General features: G+C 36.0%; 1 protein-coding gene across 1 annotated transcript; it reads right to left on the bottom strand.

Annotated features, from left to right (window-relative positions):
- Nucleotides 1–1,389: 1,389 nt before the first annotated feature.
- On the bottom strand, nt 1,390–13,661 carry gnaia (guanine nucleotide binding protein (G protein), alpha inhibiting activity polypeptide a). The gene is made up of 9 exons (XM_051884223.1): nt 13,182–13,661; nt 7,252–7,294; nt 5,263–5,404; nt 4,974–5,131; nt 3,785–3,913; nt 3,310–3,439; nt 3,055–3,208; nt 2,547–2,754; nt 1,390–2,450 (listed from the first exon to the last, which is right to left on the bottom strand). The coding sequence occupies exons 1-8, from the start codon at nt 13,297–13,299 to the stop codon at nt 2,564–2,566; spliced, it is 1,065 nt and encodes a 354-aa protein (XP_051740183.1). The 5' UTR covers nt 13,300–13,661; the 3' UTR covers nt 1,390–2,450; nt 2,547–2,563.
- Nucleotides 13,662–18,009: the final 4,348 nt, after the last annotated feature.

Here is an 18,009-nt window from a genome sequence, read left to right as displayed (position 1 = left end):
CCGAATGACACTTTTTGGTTATACCGAATGATGATATTTTCAAACAATGCTAATGCTTGCTAGCTAGGTAACAAAATGACAAACATTTTATATTTAGTACAAGTTTTTAAAATATTACAACATTTTCCATGTTTGGAAAGCGGTTGTACCAAATGACCTGATGTTTCTGGACATGCGTATGAGGAAGTGAAATCATGAATTTTTCAAAATAGAGTTAGTTACTTTGCTTCATGACCATGTGGTCCTTTGCAGGTGTCTGAATGATGTCACATCCTGTCACATGATACTGACCGCATGACTTGATCCAATATATGACATCAATGAAATTCATTTTTCCGGACATTCTTTCTCATAACAAAGCAACGACTTCTACACATAATTTTAATACTATTTTGCACTATGTTGATATATGATGTTATAAAATCATTCCAGATTAAAAAATATATACATTTATTACATTTTAAGATATTTTAATCTCAAATGAAATGGCTGTATTGGCCTTTGGACGGTTAAACCGAATGACCTTTTGACACTTCAAAATCTTTAAAATACCTTTATATGTAGCAAAATATAATTAAAACCTTTTGGATTTAATAAAGGAGATCTAGTTGTTTTATCTTACATACTTTGGATGTCATATCTTTGTTTTTTATTATTATTAAGGCCTTTGGACAAAAAAAAAAAAAAAACATCACGCCATTGACCCACACACACACATATATATGTGGTTGTTTTATATTTATATATGTATACGTTAACATGTTACAATGATGTTTCATTTATTAAGATAATGCATTAACATGAACAATATATTCTTACAGCATTGTGTTAGTTCAGCTCATTAGTGAATCTTGCGATTAAGATTAATAAATGCTGTAGAAGTATTGTTCATTGTTAATGTTAATGTAATCAATGTTAACAAATGAAACCTTATTCGAGTGTTACCATAGATAGATACAATAATAAACACTAATGAAAAGACAAAAATCACATTACATTTTATTATACATTAAATGTATATGACAAAAATTCATTATTTATAATACGTTTATAATATTATATTATCACTTTACTAAGTCAATCAAATAATTTGCCTGCTTGTTAAACCATGACAACTAAAGGCCAATGGGAGCGACACATCTGCTTTGTCTTGTCATGGCCACAAGAGTGCAGTGTGCATCAGTGTTTCATCAACCTTCTGTGATGCAAGAGCTTAGTTTTCCTATGGGGAAAATATTTATGGATCTCTCATACACTTCAAAAATGTCCATTCAAAGCAAAAGCACTTATAAAATGTTTTGGTTTAATAAAAAGAGTTACCATTTATATAATGTTATGGAATGGGCTATTTTCATTTTAAAAGTGAAAAGAAAAACTTCAAGCCAGAACTCTTATTTCAGGATGCTGTTATTTCAACAGCATTTTTATTAGCAAAATAGTGGATATTAGTCAACATTTGTTCTCATACAATAAGAACCTACATTTAAGGGATGTGAAGTTTAAAACCATTTTAATTGACCATGTTACTATCAGAAAAGACATTTGTGCTTCTACTGAAGGCTTCTAAGAGACATTACATTGTACACGTAGTTAAATCATTTGTTATGTAACATGGGTATGTGGACCTAGTGCAAAAATTAAAAGCATTACATGAATTCTAAGGAGAAATTCTTTGGTCCCTATTAATGTATTCAAAAATGGTTCCCTTTGATCAGTAAAAATGCCTATTAATGCAAAATGTTGACCTTTTGCTGAGTTCTCCATTAAAACAGTTCATGATTTGCAGGTGCAGAGGAACCAATTCATCAGCAAATTTCAGGGCTCACCACAGTTTTTCCATCATTCCAATCACAGGCAAATCTGACATTACTTGTGCAGGTAATGACGGCTGTACTCAGATAAGCAGAAGGTTCTAGCATGTTTCGATTTTTCCCCCCATTCACAATTCACAGCTCTGAGATCACCCAGTTGTTTTGTCTTAATATCTAGCTTTCAATGATCTAGCCTTCAATGATCTAGCCTACTATTGAACAGATGATAAACGGGTGGATAAATATCAACTGGCTCATATTTAACTTAGTTGAAGAGAGGGGGGAAAGCACTGTAACATTAACTGCAAGGCACATGACCTTATTATTCAGAGTAGAGAGAGAGAATAATGTTCCCAAAAACCCTTTGAATGAAAAATACCATTTAAAAAAGACCTGTAAAGTCAACATCTAAAAATGGTGAAAAATTCCAGCAACAATTACAGTTGTACAAATATTTTACACAAAATGTTTTTTTTGTTTTTTTTCCTAAAACGCCCTAAAAAAAAAAAAAAAAAAATCTAAAATGTTCAGAGAACATAAATATAAAGTTAAGTAACGCATTTAACATTCAGGTTCATTGTTGACCTTCCTCCTGCTCTGGTTCTCCCAAAGGTTTCACGTCAGGCCACTCGCGTCACACTGCGAAAGGATCAAAAGTGAACGTTGGATGGATGAATAAACAGTTTTACCAAAATCATACAAATGAAGTCATTAAGTTCCTGTGTTTCTGCTCACCAGTGAGATGGCTCGTTTTAGAAGAGCCCACAGTCCTTAAGGTTGTTTTTGATGATGACGTCAGTGACTGCGTCAAAGACGAACTGCACGTTCTTGGTATCGGTGGCGCAGGTGAAGTGGGAGTAGATCTCCTTGGTGTCCTTCCTCTTATTCAGGTCCTCAAACTGACACTGAATGTAAGCGGCCGCGTCCTCGTACGTGCTGGATCCTTGTAGAGAGTTTCACACAATTAATATGTTGTAGTGTTGTCAAAAGTTGGTACTGAAGTTTTAAAAATGTGACAACACCAGCATTTCCCCTAGCATTTTGAGCGCTGTTTGAGTGGATTCTTAAACCCCTCTGATTGGCCATTGTGTTCATGCGCTCAACAGACATGTCTGTCATATTTTTTCATATTGTTGAATTAGATTCTTATTTTTCTATCACATTAAATATTCTAGAAAAAAAAAAAAAATATATATATATAAAATATATATTCATATATAGGATTGAGAGAATATATTCATACCAGTATACTCTGGGAAACAAATAGTAAGCGGGCTTTTTTTGATCTTATCATCAAACAGATCCTTTTTGTTGAGAAACAGGATGATGGAGGTGTCCGTGAACCACTTGTTGTTGCAGATGCTGTCAAACAGCTTCATACTCTCATGCATTCGGTTCTACAAGAGAAGAAACCAAGTACTGTTTGAGAGGAACTTTAAAAGGCAAAGTTTCTGTTTCGTGATGCTGACACTGAAAGGGATCTTGTTTAAATGCTCACCATTTCCTCATCTTCAGCCAGGACGAGGTCGTAATCGCTGAGAGACACACAGAAGATGATGGCAGTCACTCCCTCAAAGCAGTGGATCCATTTCTTCCTCTCGGATCTCTGGCCGCCCACATCAAACATTCTGAAAGTAGAAGAGATGTGGGTGGTGGTGAAATGCACTCTGGGACAGTCACACTGAATACACAATGATATTTTCAAGGAACTGTGGTATATGTGTGCATATTTTATATATATATTATATATATATATATATATATATATAAATAATGAGATTAAAAGGGAGATTGATCAGACAAAGACTATGATAAAACAGTGCATAAACCGATGACTCAACTCAAAGCGGGCACATGAATCACACCCATCAAACAAAGTCAGAACAGTGTACACACTCTCAGGTACTGGCATTTAAAAAAACAAATTTTTTCCCATCTGTTTTGAAGTGTGCAGTTACAATGTCAATACTCACTTGAAGTGAAGGTCCTTGAAGGTGAAGTGGGTCTCCACAATACCAGTAGTCTTCACCCTGGTCCTCAGGACATCTTGCTGAGTTGGGACATAGGAAGGACTGGATATTCTGTCTAGGTCATTCAGGTAGCTATAGAGAGAAAATACAGATTAATTATTATATATAAAAATCAGTTATTCATAATGACTTCACTAATGACTTAAAGGTGAAATGCGAGTCTTTAATTGAAGAAAATAAGCCACTCAAGTTGATTTCACAGAAAAGTGAAAATACTATTGTGCTTTTGCTTGGTTTGAGTATCCTAACCATCCAATTACAGTAACATTGGGTCACTTTAAATTAACAGAATTAAATCACATGTATTTGAATTAATTCAGCTCAAATTTATCTGAACTTCAGTATATGCTTTGTTCAGACTTTTGAAAAGATTATACACTACCATTCAAAAGTTTAGGGTCAGTAAGTTTAAGGTTACAAAAGATTTCATTTCAAATAAATGCTGTTCTTTTGAACTTTCCACAAAACTATTAAGCAAACTGTTTTCAACATTGATAATAAGAAATGTTTCTTAAACAGCAAATCAGCATATCAGAATGATTTCTGAAGGATCATGTGACACTGAAGACTGGAGTAATTATGCTGAAAATTCAGCTTTGTCATCACAGAAATAAATTACATTTTAAAATATTTTCAAATACGAAACATAATTTTACTGTATTTTTAATCAAATAAATGCAGCCTTAGTGAGCAGAAGAGACTTCTTTTGACCGACCTGAAATGTGTGAAAGGTAGCGTTAAATTCATTCAAAATTTGAATTTCAAAATGGTTTATCTTTGTAGCCAACGGCCAGACACATCGCATTTTTATTATGCCACAGAATTGTTCATCTGGGTTGTATGCAAAAGGTAAGGGTTTGCTGCAAGCTTTGAGAACACAGGACAAATTTGCATTTTTGAAAAGTTTGCATAAAGCATATTTGAATTATGGGCCATAATGGATGGAATAATGTCAATAATAACTCAGCTCAATGTAAAATAAATGTCTGCACGCAGTACACGAGCCCAATGACGTCATCTGCTGCCACAATGGAAACGGAGCAGCATTATGTGGGGAGCGCAAAGGTCATTATGTGGGAAACGGCTGTGCAGGGCAGAAAATATGCCAAAAAACTAAGAGAGATAAACTCACTATGAGGCAGAGTCATTGAGCTGGTACTCTCTGGAGCGACTGAAACAAGCCTGCACGCCTCCATCCTTCCACAGCCGCTGGATGATTCCAGACAGCTCGCTCGTCATGTATCCCTCGTCCGCGGAGCCGGCCAGAACAAACAGCTGCCTTGCGTCATCCTGCAAAACAGCCAATCAAATGCATCCTTCTCTGGATTTCCTTTTGATACTTTAGCATTACATAAATAAGTGGCCTGGAATATATTTGGCAGGCATTTAACCCCACTTTACATAATAACAGCAGCACTTACAGCCCGCCCAGCATCCGCAAAGTCAATCTTCAGGCGGCCCATGGCCCTTATGATGGCGATGATGGACTGGATAGTGTTGCTGTAGACCACAGCTCTGTACTGTTTGCACTCTTCCTCTGAGTAGCCTGCTTCGTGGATGATTCTGTGGGAGAAAGTCAATGCCATTAATTGAAGTAATAAAGCTAATAGTTCCTGGCATGTATATTGTGAATACAGTCCTGGCTGAAGAGGTTGGAAGCGTTCTGCTGCACGCCGTGCCAAACAACGCCCATTAAACGTGAAGATATATCATTATATTTGCCCTATACATTGCTGCATGTATGATGCATTTTTGTTGGCCAAAACCCAGAAATGAGTTAGCATTTTAGCACTTGCCGTTCCATCATACCCCTCAGTTTGAATGGGTTTTTTGGTTAAATGCCTGAAAAAGGGTGTGTGGTTAACAAGCTCATGATATTTTCACGTTTGATCTTATAATAAAGTACATCAGTAATACCCCCTTGTGATTTTTTTTTAAATGCTTTTAATTGTGAATAGTCCACTTTAACAGCCTCAGTGTGTTTATAATCTCACTCTAGCAAACTATTCCAACTCAAAGTTTCAGGGAAAATGTTTTTTAAAGGGATAGTTCACCCAAAAATGTAAATTATCCCATGATTTAGTCACCCTCAAGCCATCCAAGATGTATATGACTTTCTTCATTCAGACAAACACAATCTGAGATGCATTTAAAAAAAAAAAAAAAAAAAAAAAAAAAAAAAAAAAATATCCTGTCTCTTCCAAACTATATAATGGCAGTGAATGGGGGGCCCCCATTTTGAAGCCAAAAATGTGCATCCATCATGGTAAAAGTAATCCATACGGCTTCAGGGGGTTAATAAAGGCCTTCTGAAGCAAAGCGATGGGCTTTGTAAGAAAAATATCCATATTTACAACTTTATAATCTAAAATAACTAGCTTCCGGCAGACGACAGTACACATACTGCGCAAGTCGACTTGCGCCACAAGAGTAACCCCTGACACGACGACTAGCATAAGCTTAGACGCCTCTTGCGGTTCAAACAAATAGGGCTGTGCAACAAACTGACTGGTGTTTTGTTTTGCTCTATCCTCTGCGCTTCCTCTTTCATTATTGCATCATGCGTCAGGTCAGAGGTCACTCTTCCGCCGCAAATATATGTGTATAGCCGTCTGCCGGAAGTTAGTTAGTAAAGTTTAATTTTTTTTTTTTTTTTTTTTTACAAAAACCCATCGTTTCACTTCAGAAGGGCTTTATTAACTCCCAGTGCCGTGTGGAGTACTTTTACAATGAATGGATGCACTTTTTTTTGCTTCAAAAAATATCCCCCCGGATATTTTTAAATATATCTCTGATTGTGCTCGTCTGAAAGAAAATAGTTAAATACACCTAGGATGGCTTGAGGGTGAGTAAATTATGGGATAATTTTCATTTTGGGTGAACTATCCCTTTAAATAAAGACTGAAAAATTGCCAAAAGCTTAATGGTGTTGACGTTGAAGTCATGTAACCGTGGTGTTGTTTGTTTATTATCTATTTTAAGCTTTTCACTTAACTGTATTTACACTATAAAGTGCATAAAAGTTGTGTTCATGTGAAGATAATGAACAAAATTTGTAAGAATCATAAACTTTTGTTGGACACAGATCTTATTTTTTGCAATAATCCAAAAGCCAATAGAAAAATCCTATTGGGTTATTGTTGAGGAAGCCAAACTGATAGTAACAAAATGCGTCATCACTGCAGCACTCTATTGCTTAATTCTAATGGCTTTGAGAATGTTTAAAATGTTACATGGTTATAATAGTCTGACAAACGCAGGGAAGTCCCTTAATAAGTCATGTCCATAATCGAATGATTATGTTAAATGAACACTGCTATCTTTTACATCTCACATGATTTCCAAATGTTATAAAACTAGTATGACATAGTATGACATATTATGAGGACACATTTAGGGGTGAAACTTACTTCATCTGTTTGACAATTGTACTCTTCCCAGATTCACCAGCCCCTGCGAGAGAGAGAGAGAGAGAGAGAGAGAGAGAGAGAGAGAGAGAGAGAGAGAGAGAGAGAGAGAGAGAGAGAGAGAGAGAGAGAGAGAGAGAGAGAGAGAGAGAGAGAGAGAGAGAGAGTGTGTGTTAGCCAGATGGACACACACCCAAACATTCCAGATCTTTCCCTGCTCCATAAAAGAGTATGAGGATCTGACTCTGAATGTTCAAGCATTTGTGGCTTCTGCCAGCTCAGCCTTTTTCCTGACTTGTTGTCTGTATCAGATTGAGCGGGAAAATCCATCTTATTTCCTTCGATTTTGCCACAAGTAACAACTGGGTGTGGAGAAGCCCTTATCAACTTAAACAAGTGAAACCAAAGGGAAGTGGGAAAAACTGATGTCATGTGAAATGGCCCAAACCAACAAAAGTCAATGAAACCTAGACAAATGTACTCATTAAGTGGATAATTCACTCCCCTGTATGTTAACAAGAGGAATAAAACCAACCGGCTTCAACAACCACCAGTGATGTGAGGAAGTGTGTAGGTGTTAATCTTAATGGATTAATTAAAAGTCACCTCACCGTAATGGGATTACAGATAGACTTTTGAGAACAGATTAGCTATATGTCTAGATAAGCATAGCGCAGGTTTGATTGCAGGCGACAGACAGCAAATATAAAGATTAAAAACTTTAGAAACAGTTAATTAAGGTTTCAAACTGGGGTCCATGGACCCCCAGGAGGCCACAAGCGGGTCCACAGACAATTTGTAAGGAAAATAGGTAGATTTTAGGCCTGTCAACTGTGTTAAAAAAAAAAAAAAAAAAGTGTCAATGTATTTAATACATTATTTATACATTTTTAAAAATGATACACTGTTCAAAAGTTTGGGGTAGGTAAGATTTTTAAATGTTTTTGTAATAAGTCTCTTATGCTCATCAAGGCTGCATTTATTTGATCAAAAATAAAGTAAAAAGTTATATTTTGAAAAACTTTTAAAATTTAAAATCTTTTTATTTTAGTATATTTTATAATGTAATTTATTCCTGTGATGCAAAGCTTAATTTTCAGCATCATTACTGCAGTCTTCAGTGTCACATGATCCTTCAGAAATCATTCTAATATGATGATTTGCTGCTTAAGAAACATTTCTGATAATTATCAATGTTGAAAACAGTTGTGCTGCCTAATATTTTTGTGGAAATTGATACTTTTTTCAGGATTTTTTGATGAATAGAAAATTCAAACAGCATTTTTTTTATATGGAAATCTGTTGTAACATTATAACATTATATCCCTGGCATCAAAATGTTTAAAAATCCCTAACAAAGTTTTTAATTAAAATTTCTGCATTTCAGAATAAGACTAGCTGGTCTTTAATTTACCTACGGTCAGGAAAATCTCAATACTCCCATACAGCTCTACCGTGAGACTAGAGTTCATTCGTTCACTGAGCGAACATTTCAATTAACCTTCTCAGTTGTGGTTGAGGACATCCCTGTGGGAGGACGTCTCTTTCTCTCAGTCCCAGAGCAAAAACACAGCAATTAGGCCACATCAGCATCTCTCACACAGATTCAAACCCTACTGCGAGGAGACCGAACACAAGAGCGCTGCATTTACCCCAGAGACCCCCACAAAACTCCCACACGAGTTGATGAGAGGCTTGTGGTACTTAATGTTCATCCACACCATTAATCGTCCTCAAACAAAGACCGTAATGTTTCCTGAGAAGCAAATATCGAAGTGTTCAACAGATAGATAAGGAACAGTTCCAGCATGTCAAACATATTTTTCGTCAAACTCAGTCATTTCAATAGGAATCCACAAGTGACGAGATTTTTCATGTAATGAAATGTAATGAAAAGGAGAATTTCACATAATGAAAAATTCCCGCAGATTTCACAGTGGGTTCAAGTTTTCTTGCAAATTCCCAATGTTCACCAAGATCTGTGCGTGCTGTGCTTCAAAGATCGGTACATTTTTGATAGTTGTCGATGGACTTCTGGCGAAACTTTGGAAATGTGACCCCATATTAACAACAAGACTGTGAATACATTTGTGAAATCTCTCAGAAATTACGCTGACAAACTATTTCACTGTCAAATGTGTAGCGATGTATGCTCACACAGCTGTTTGTCAATGTGGTGAATTTGAGTGAATAAGATGCAAAAGCTGCATGGGGAAATGTTTCACCCTGACACTAAATTCCAGATCATACAGATTTATCTTGAAATGATTAAACTTTGCCCAAAACAATTTTGCTGAGCTGTAAATGTGACTGAATGTTGGAAAACTGTTCAAAACTCCTTGCTAGTGCTGCACGATATTTTAGCATCAATATCGCGATGTGCGCATGTGCGAGAGTCACATTGCAGGATGTGCAATGTCAAATACAGGGATCGTAGTTGATCCATTCGGACCAGGAACCACGATTCAAAATGCATGAGAAGTTAATTGCAAAGTTTAACCATCAAAGAACGAAAATGTATCATTTGCATGTGTTTTAGTTCCTGTTAGTTTAAACATTCAAGCAAATTTAAACCATTCAAGCTCAAGACACGAAAAAGAACTCAATTCTGAACTCGTGTGCTGTTTTCTGTGCGCGCACACAGAGAAGAATCGATTAGTCTAGTCTGTTTTCAGTTGATGAATGAACAGAACATGTAGCGCGCCTCCCATCCAATAAATGGCAATAATCTTTGTGCTTTGTTACTTTTGATATGAAGCAAAGTCTCAGATTTCAAATGACGTCCATCTTATTATCAGATTAAAAAAAATAAATACCGTTTTGGCGCTGTTTAATGTGACGTGACAGATCGATTTAGCGCCTCAGTTAAAGAGAAGCGGCAGCACAGAGCGCATATGAACATCCTCTCCTCCGCTTTAATACCAGTTACAGCGCGAAATAAACATGAATAAACATCTGAAGGTATGTTAAAAGATACAGTACAACTTACCGAAATCCGTATCATGTTTTGTGTAATAGCTCAATCAGTGTTTTAACCTCGGAAATACGTCAATAAAACAGCTTGTAAACAATGTCACGTAACATCACATTTACCTCAGAAAAACATTCAGTGACCTTCATTCATAAACTCATTAGTCAGCTAGAAAAGTGAACTCTAGAAAGCAGCATTCTGATAAATATAGCTATGCACCGTTACATATTCATTATAATGTTCTTCAATATTTAATGCATGTTTGAATAAATCAGTTATGACAGCCACGATTTAAATGTTTATATTTCAAAAAAACGAATTGGAGTAGAAATATGATTATGTAATTCTAAACCTTATTTATTATAAAAAAACAGAGTGTAATTTAAGTGTTTGTATATAAATAAGTTAATTTTAACCTTCAATATTATAGTAAAGTAGTACCAACTGATTCCCATGTGTAGTTTACAGTATTAGTTGAGAGATTTTTTTTCCTCTAGAAAATTTGAACGTAAACAATTGAGAAATAAAACGGATGAACATCATTATATTTGATCCGTGCATTGTAATTACCATTTTGACGCTTCAAAAAGTTCATAAAGACATCATAAAACTAATCTATATATGAATTGAGCGGTTTAGACCAAATTTCCTGAAGAGACACGATCACTTCATATGATGAAAAGATTGAATTTAGGCTTTTATTCACACATAAACATTGATCAACGAACATAACCTCAACCTCACTTGCTTTATGCATAAGAACAAAACTCATTGATTCTTGTGGAAGCTCAAACATGCTGCGTAACACACGAGAATGAACCTTATTGGTTCTCGCACATCAAGCGAACATGCTTGAGCTTCCGTTTACCATATCTGATGTGTGCATTGATGAATGTTTATGTGAATAAAAGCCTAAATTAAATCTGTTCATTTTAGCTATCGTGTCAATTTAGAAGATTTTGTAGAAATAAATTTGGTAAAAAATATGGAAAAAGTGGTAGCTGACAGTCTATGAAGGGACAGAAATCTCTTAGATTTCATTAAAATTTCTTCATTTGTTTCTTGAAGATGAACGAAACTGTTTAAAACTACATAAGAGTGAATAAATGACAGAATTTTCATTTTTGGGTGAGCTAACCCTTCATCCATAGTATTAGCAATAATATTAATGACCACTTTATTCTAAGATGCATCATTACAAGTTTCTAGTGCCACATACTGAACTTGACTCCCAAAACACTGGTTTCACCTTTTGTTTGGTCTCCTGCGGCTGCGTTTATGGTGCTGTAATTTGAACTGGCTCTTCGGTTCCTGGGCAACCAACAACACTGCCTAAGACGCACGACCAACATGCTCTAAACCGTGAAGCAGTGCTCATCTTTACTGAATTATCACATTTTGATAAGTGTTTCTGGCACTCACTGCGACAAAAAATTATTCAAATAACTACCAGTGAAAGTGCTTTCTCTTCTCAGCAGTGAATTTATTCTTAGTAACAATCCTGGCAGTCACCATTTGTCCCCTTCTATAGTCTAAACAGGAAGCCCAGCCTGTTATATAGCAGGCGTAAGGACATATGTTGCCGATCCGCAATGCCAAAAAGCAAATAAACCTAAGAACGCAGCACACAGAGGGCGTATAATGAATCAGCACTAAGGGGGAATCCAGTTAACTAGATAATTACATGCTAATTCCCTAAAGTTTGATGGTGTAAGGGCAGGTTTTATGCCCTCTAACAATTTACACAGCAAGCAGAGACCAATGGGAAAATGTTTGTACAATGAACGGATAATTAAACTGCCAAAATGTTGACCATTATCAGGGATAACTGACACACTGAACTTTCCAGCTCTTCAAAATGAATAAACTGCATGCAAACAGCACCAAGTGCAGCTCTTCAGGAAGTGTGTGGCATTTTCTCTGAAACAAATATTATGTTTAAGCTGAACACACCATCGATAAACAAGAAAGGCAAACAAATGTTTAAATCACCACAAGCGAACAAATTGATCGGCTTCATTACTCAATGCCCTAAAAATGCTTGCACACGAAAATACTGGAAAAGTACAGAAGAAACATATGCAAAACAGGAATCGGAAACTGAAAAACAAGTGGCTTCTATGTAAATCGTAATGAATTTACAAGTCTACTGCTAATGTAATAGAAAGAATACTGTGAACTATACATACAGCTTATATGCGTGGAATTGTAGGAAATTCATTATGAATATTTTGTTAAAATCAACAATTTCTGGTAATTTAATAGTTCTTTAAATCTATTCTAGAGTGTTTAAGAGCTTGGTGTTTGAAAACCTATTTAAATAACTCAAATATATACCATTCATTCAGGGTTTAAGAGTTCTCAGACTCGTATGTTTTTGAGACCACTTTTTAAGCCCATCTAGCATCATCCTCTCCAGTTTACTCCAAGCACCCAGCAGGACCCTCCATATGCACAAGCTCATTTATCATAATTGGATGAGGGTTAGGGTAATCTACCAGATCCATCTCAGTAAATCAAGCAATTGGGATTTAATTAGATTAAACTAGTCTTTTGTTGGCTGGATTAGCCGAGAGCCGTTTGCGTCTAACTGGCCACTTTGGCGAATATGCAAACCACCACTTTGAAGAAGTCAAGGGAAAAGTAAAAGAAGAAAAGCAGCCAAATAAAACAATTTACGCAATTACCTAATCTCTAATGTATAGCCATGTAAATTACATTATTCAAACAGTGTTAAATTATTCGAGTGATATAACTGAGTGGATTAGCTTCACATGCTAGCCGAGACACCAAGCGCGGTAACTATTGTCAGAAAAGTTTCCCAGCGATCATAAATATGCACTTGACTGCTTTATTCTCGACTCATAGCTTAACTAAATGTTAAATCCAGTGCTAACGTAGCTTATGTTTGCTGTTATGTTAAATTCACAGGGCGTTTTCCCTAACGGAGCAGCTAACTCACCCAGCAGCAGCAGCTTGACCTCTCGCGACGCTTTCTCTCCATCATCCCGCAGGTTTTTGTCAATCATTTTACTCCTCTCCTGGGCGCTCTTGTCGTCCGAGCTCAGGGTGCACCCCATCTTTTTGGAGTTTAAAACGCTTTCAAACTATATAAGAAGTCGAAGAGGCGAAAAAAATGGAGGAAAGAAATAAATATCATGCACAAGTGGTTCAAATGAGGGAGCCACCGCGACGTCTCACGCCCAACTCTTTCTCACGCGCACAGCCTCTTAAAACTGGATTTTTCCAGGCGCTGGAGTTTCTAAAGTTAAAAAAAATAAAAACGGAGGGTGTCAGTAATCAATCGAATGCCTTGACGGCCATGGCTGATTAAAAATAAAGTGAAAATGTAATCATTAATGCTCAGCCTCACGCTCGGCTTCTCCTACTGCTGTTAAAGTGTCGAAAAGATCGACGGAGTTTCCTGTTTCTTTTCATACATAAATCCCCCCTCCACGGCCGCGCGCCCGGAGAGCACGCTCCCGCACACATGCGCGCAACGCAAGGGAGCGCGCAAATTGATCCCAAGTACTTCTGAAGTCCGAAAAATTCGGGAAAAGATAAAAACATTTTCCATTAAATTTCTGAAAATCTTAATACGCTTTAAAAACCCTTATTCATAATAATTTATTTTACTTATATGTAATTTTAAAATTTATTTACTGTATTTATATATTAATATACTTTATTTTCCGAAAAGCCTAATATGCTTTAAACATAATTCAACAAATGTGTATTATTGTGTATTATAGAATATTTCTTCACAACATAGGTAATTATTGTCTGCATAGGTTGGTGAATATGAATAATTTATAGAGGAAATGACTCCATTTGGTGAGATGAATGAGGCCACATCTGGTTGGTCAGGTCACGGGTCTAACCATATTCAAATAGATTCAGATTTAGGAGATTTTCTTATAGGTGGCACAAAACCATACAGAAAATCAAAAGATGATCTCATACATAAGTTTTGAAATATTATCATAGCTAGCCTTATTATTTTACATACTATTTAAATTTCAAATGTCATGAGCATGCAAACCAACTAGCAAGTTCCCCCCATATCCGTGACTAGTGTATTTTCCTAAAGAACCACAATGGAAGACAACGAATGAGGGTAATCATCATGGTGACTGGACATTCATTACACTGATTTATAGTGTCATTCATTGTTGGGTCTTTAGAATATATATTTTATGTTAATTTCATTTGTGCAACTTGAATTACACACTAGTTTTGTCAGATGGCCTCTGTAAAAGTCATTTTTGTACTGAGACTTTACATGTATCTTATAGGGTTAGGTATTTATCTAAAAACATGAAGGCATGAACTGCTGATGTGGGCAAGATGACTTTTATTTAGATGTATTAAAAATATAATCCATTTAAATTATATTTTAAAGACTAAATCATAAATCATAAAACATACTGGTGTGCATTCATACTAGTCCCAAGTTTTTTCTTAAATTTTGTTTATTTTAATTCTAAAAACAAAAGAAGCTTGCGTTTTGGTATGTCTTTTAATTAAACAATACACTGGGTATATTAAAATTAATAAAGGGACAAAACACATACTTTGCACTGGAAATGGCAGGGTGCTGTAATCTAGTATGCGTCTTTATGTTAAAAAGTGGTGAGATGAGACAATAGGGATAATTGTTCTTTCTCCAGCGTGGTGAGACTTGTTATGCTTGGGGACTGATTGCTTGCTGTGCGACTTGAATGTAGAGACACTGCTGAAACAGGACCTAGGGGGATATAAGTGTGCGTAAGTGTGTGTTTGTGATTATATCGAAGGTGTGTAATGGGTTTGCCAACCTTTGCAATCTATTTTTATTTAAATGAATTATACATTTATAGACTAAATGCAAGCTTTATAGTCTTTATTGTTAGGATTTTGCTCTTTACCTTTGTTCTTATGTGTCAAAACCTTGGATTTTACAGAAAGAGAATTTGCAGTAATTGAGATGTATTTTAGATGGCAGACAGACAGTGAGGATTCAATGTTACCCTGCTCAGCAGCACCACCAAGTGGCTGTACTATGCTACAGCATGGATTACTGTTCATATATTCAAAAGATTTCAAGCTAACCCATTCAGACATGACTTGAATAAACTTGAACACGCTAATATACATGTAAGAAAATATTTTTCTACTTGATAGCTACATCAATTGACATTTTTAGAGTCACTAAATTTTAAATTCAATTAAAATAAAACTTTATAATTGAAATAAACAGTATGTACTGCCCACCACACACAAGTATTTCAGCAACAATGTCAGTAAGACAGTAGCTTATTAACTTAGGGAATTTATTAACAGGACCTAAGGCTGGCTTGTGTCTCTTGGTACTTGTGATGAGATGTTTGACAGCAAACTCTGACAGCGAAAGTTTCCACTGGGCAGCTGGCACTGCTCACAGCAGCCTGAACACTAACGATTCTATTGAAAACTTCATCAAGAGAGAAAGGACAGTTCTGTGGAGGGGCTTCATCAGCCTGTTACTGTTATTAGATAAATAAACACAGATAGATTTTTTTTTTTTTTTTTTGCTGCGGCACCCAGGGAGAGATTGGGGGGGGGGTAGGTGCCTTGCTCAAGAGAACCTCACTTGTGGAAAAGAGCGCTGTTCATTCATTCCCCCACCTACATTTCCTGCCAGTACTGAAGCTCCAACCCACGACCTTCGGGTTGCTAGCACAATTCTCTAACCATTAGGCCACAACTGCCCCAAACTGATTCTAAAACTACAAAGAAAAACACCCAATAATGCATGTACTCTCTTAAAACAAAAGGTTCAATGGGGTTCTATATAGAACCCTAGGGTTCTTGACTCAATTTAAAAGAACACCTTATGCTAAAAAGGTTCTATATAAGGAGAAAATGTCTTAAATAATTGCATAATACTTTCATGTTTAACGGGTTATTTCATTTTTTTTTTTTTATCCCATGATGGGAACCAATGAAGTTTCTATATATGATGCACCTGACAGAACCCTTTAAGGTTCCATATAGAACCTTTTCTTCTAAGAGTGTAGGGGCAGAATTAGCAAATTACAATTACAATTGAGTATTAATATGCAAAAAAGATCCCTGAAATTCTTCATGCATCTAAAGCCGCATTTCCACAGCAGGAACTTTCCCCAGGAACTAGGGACTTTGGGGTGGTACTCGTTGTGTTTCAATCGCAGGGACCAGGGTTTCAGTGAAGTTCCAGGTATAAAATTTCCTCCTCAGAAAGTCCCTGCTCATGAGGTAGTACTTTTTCAAAGTTCATGAACTTTCGGGGGGTGGGACTTTGACACTGAACATGCTGATTGGTTGACTTCACTCAGCATTTTATTTCAACCACCATTTTTAAAAGTCTGTTGCTGTGCGTGCAGTAAGAGTTGTTCGCTATTCGATTCAACAATGGAGTTTAAAAAATATGACTGATGGACCGACGAGGTTCAGGCTTTATTGAACTTATATACTGAGAACAAAATCCAGCGGGAACTGGAAAGTCACGCAAAGTCCTACATCACCAGACTCTTCTTCGCGGTACTTTAGACCATGATGGAAACACAGACAGCAACAGGTCTGAGGACAAATTGGAACAAACCCTGGAACAAACTGTTCCAGGTAATTTCGGTGGAAATGAGGCTATTGCTCTGCCATGACGCTTTAAGCTTGACTTCAACTAGTTGCTGATCATGGCCTATAGAGGGCGCGACAGGATACAAAATCTTTGAAGTCCACTTTATTTTTATTTTTATTTTTATTTTTTTATTATAATTATAATAGAATGAAACACAGAATGACAATAATATACTACATGCCAGGGAGCAAGAAAATAATATACCTTTTAAAAAGATTCACAGTTTTTACAGCTTTCTTATTGGAAGAGTCAGAAATCAAATACATATACAATTTGAACTCTTCCAGAAAAAGGTTAAAGAAAGGCTTACACTTACAAAATTTACATTTGTGAACAAAATAAGATTGAGTAAATAAAAAACATCTGATTGTTCTCTTTCAAAATGTATATAACCCAGAATAACATTTTCGTATTTCAATGAAATTTCAGGAATTATACCACAAAAATACTCAAAATGTTTTTCCACAAATTCTTAGTATACTCACAATACCAAAATAAATGAGACAAATTTTCAGTTGGAGACCACAGAAGGAGCAATTTACATCAAAATCATTAGAAATGAACCTTTGTAAAAAAAAAAAAAAAAAAAAACATTTTGTGGGATAGCAACGATGTATCATTTTATAAGAGACTTCTTTTATCTTATTGTACAAAAATAATTTTTGAGGCAAAACCCACACTCTAGCCCAGTTAATTTCACCTTTGAAGTCCACTTTCATACTCTTTCAAAGTTAAAATCACGTATAAATACATAATCCGAGAGCGCTCCACAAGATTTGTTTGATTATACCATCTGGATGCTCAATATTGATCAGGTGAATGCACGTTTTAAACAGCTTATTAGTTCGCCGTTCTAAATTAATGGCTGCCGCATTGTAAAAGCTTGAACATCACGTGCAGATCACACGCACACAGAAACATTCAGTAGCGCAGAAATGTATTGTCAATACTGTTCATGTGATTTATCAATAAAATAGCTTAGAAACTGAAAAGTTCTAGCATATATTTCTTAGTAACTAAAACCCACAGCTTCACTATCAGAGAAGCGCTGCCAGGTAAGATCAAAGACTATAGATATAGAAAGACGGTTCACTCCAATTAGTTATGAATGGGAGAAACCGCAACGCGCAATATGGCGGAATACTTCCCGCCT

This window comes from Ctenopharyngodon idella, chromosome 24, assembly GCF_019924925.1.
Source record: "Ctenopharyngodon idella isolate HZGC_01 chromosome 24, HZGC01, whole genome shotgun sequence".
In the NCBI taxonomy this organism is placed as follows: domain Eukaryota; kingdom Metazoa; phylum Chordata; class Actinopteri; order Cypriniformes; family Xenocyprididae; genus Ctenopharyngodon; species Ctenopharyngodon idella.
The sequence above is the reverse complement of the archived record's forward strand: the minus strand, read 5'-3'. Positions and strand labels throughout refer to the sequence as shown.

Coding starts and splice junctions, on each gene's coding strand:
- gnaia (XM_051884223.1), bottom strand. CDS start 13,299: ATGGGGTGCACCCTGAGCTCGGACGACAAGAGCGCCCAGGAGAGGAGT. Junction 5,132..5,262: donor TTGCGGATGCTGGGCGGGCT/GTAAGTGCTGCT, acceptor GCTGTTTTGCAG/GATGACGCAAGGCAGCTGTT. Junction 3,209..3,309: donor TGGCTGAAGATGAGGAAATG/GTGAGCATTTAA, acceptor CTTCTCTTGTAG/AACCGAATGCATGAGAGTAT.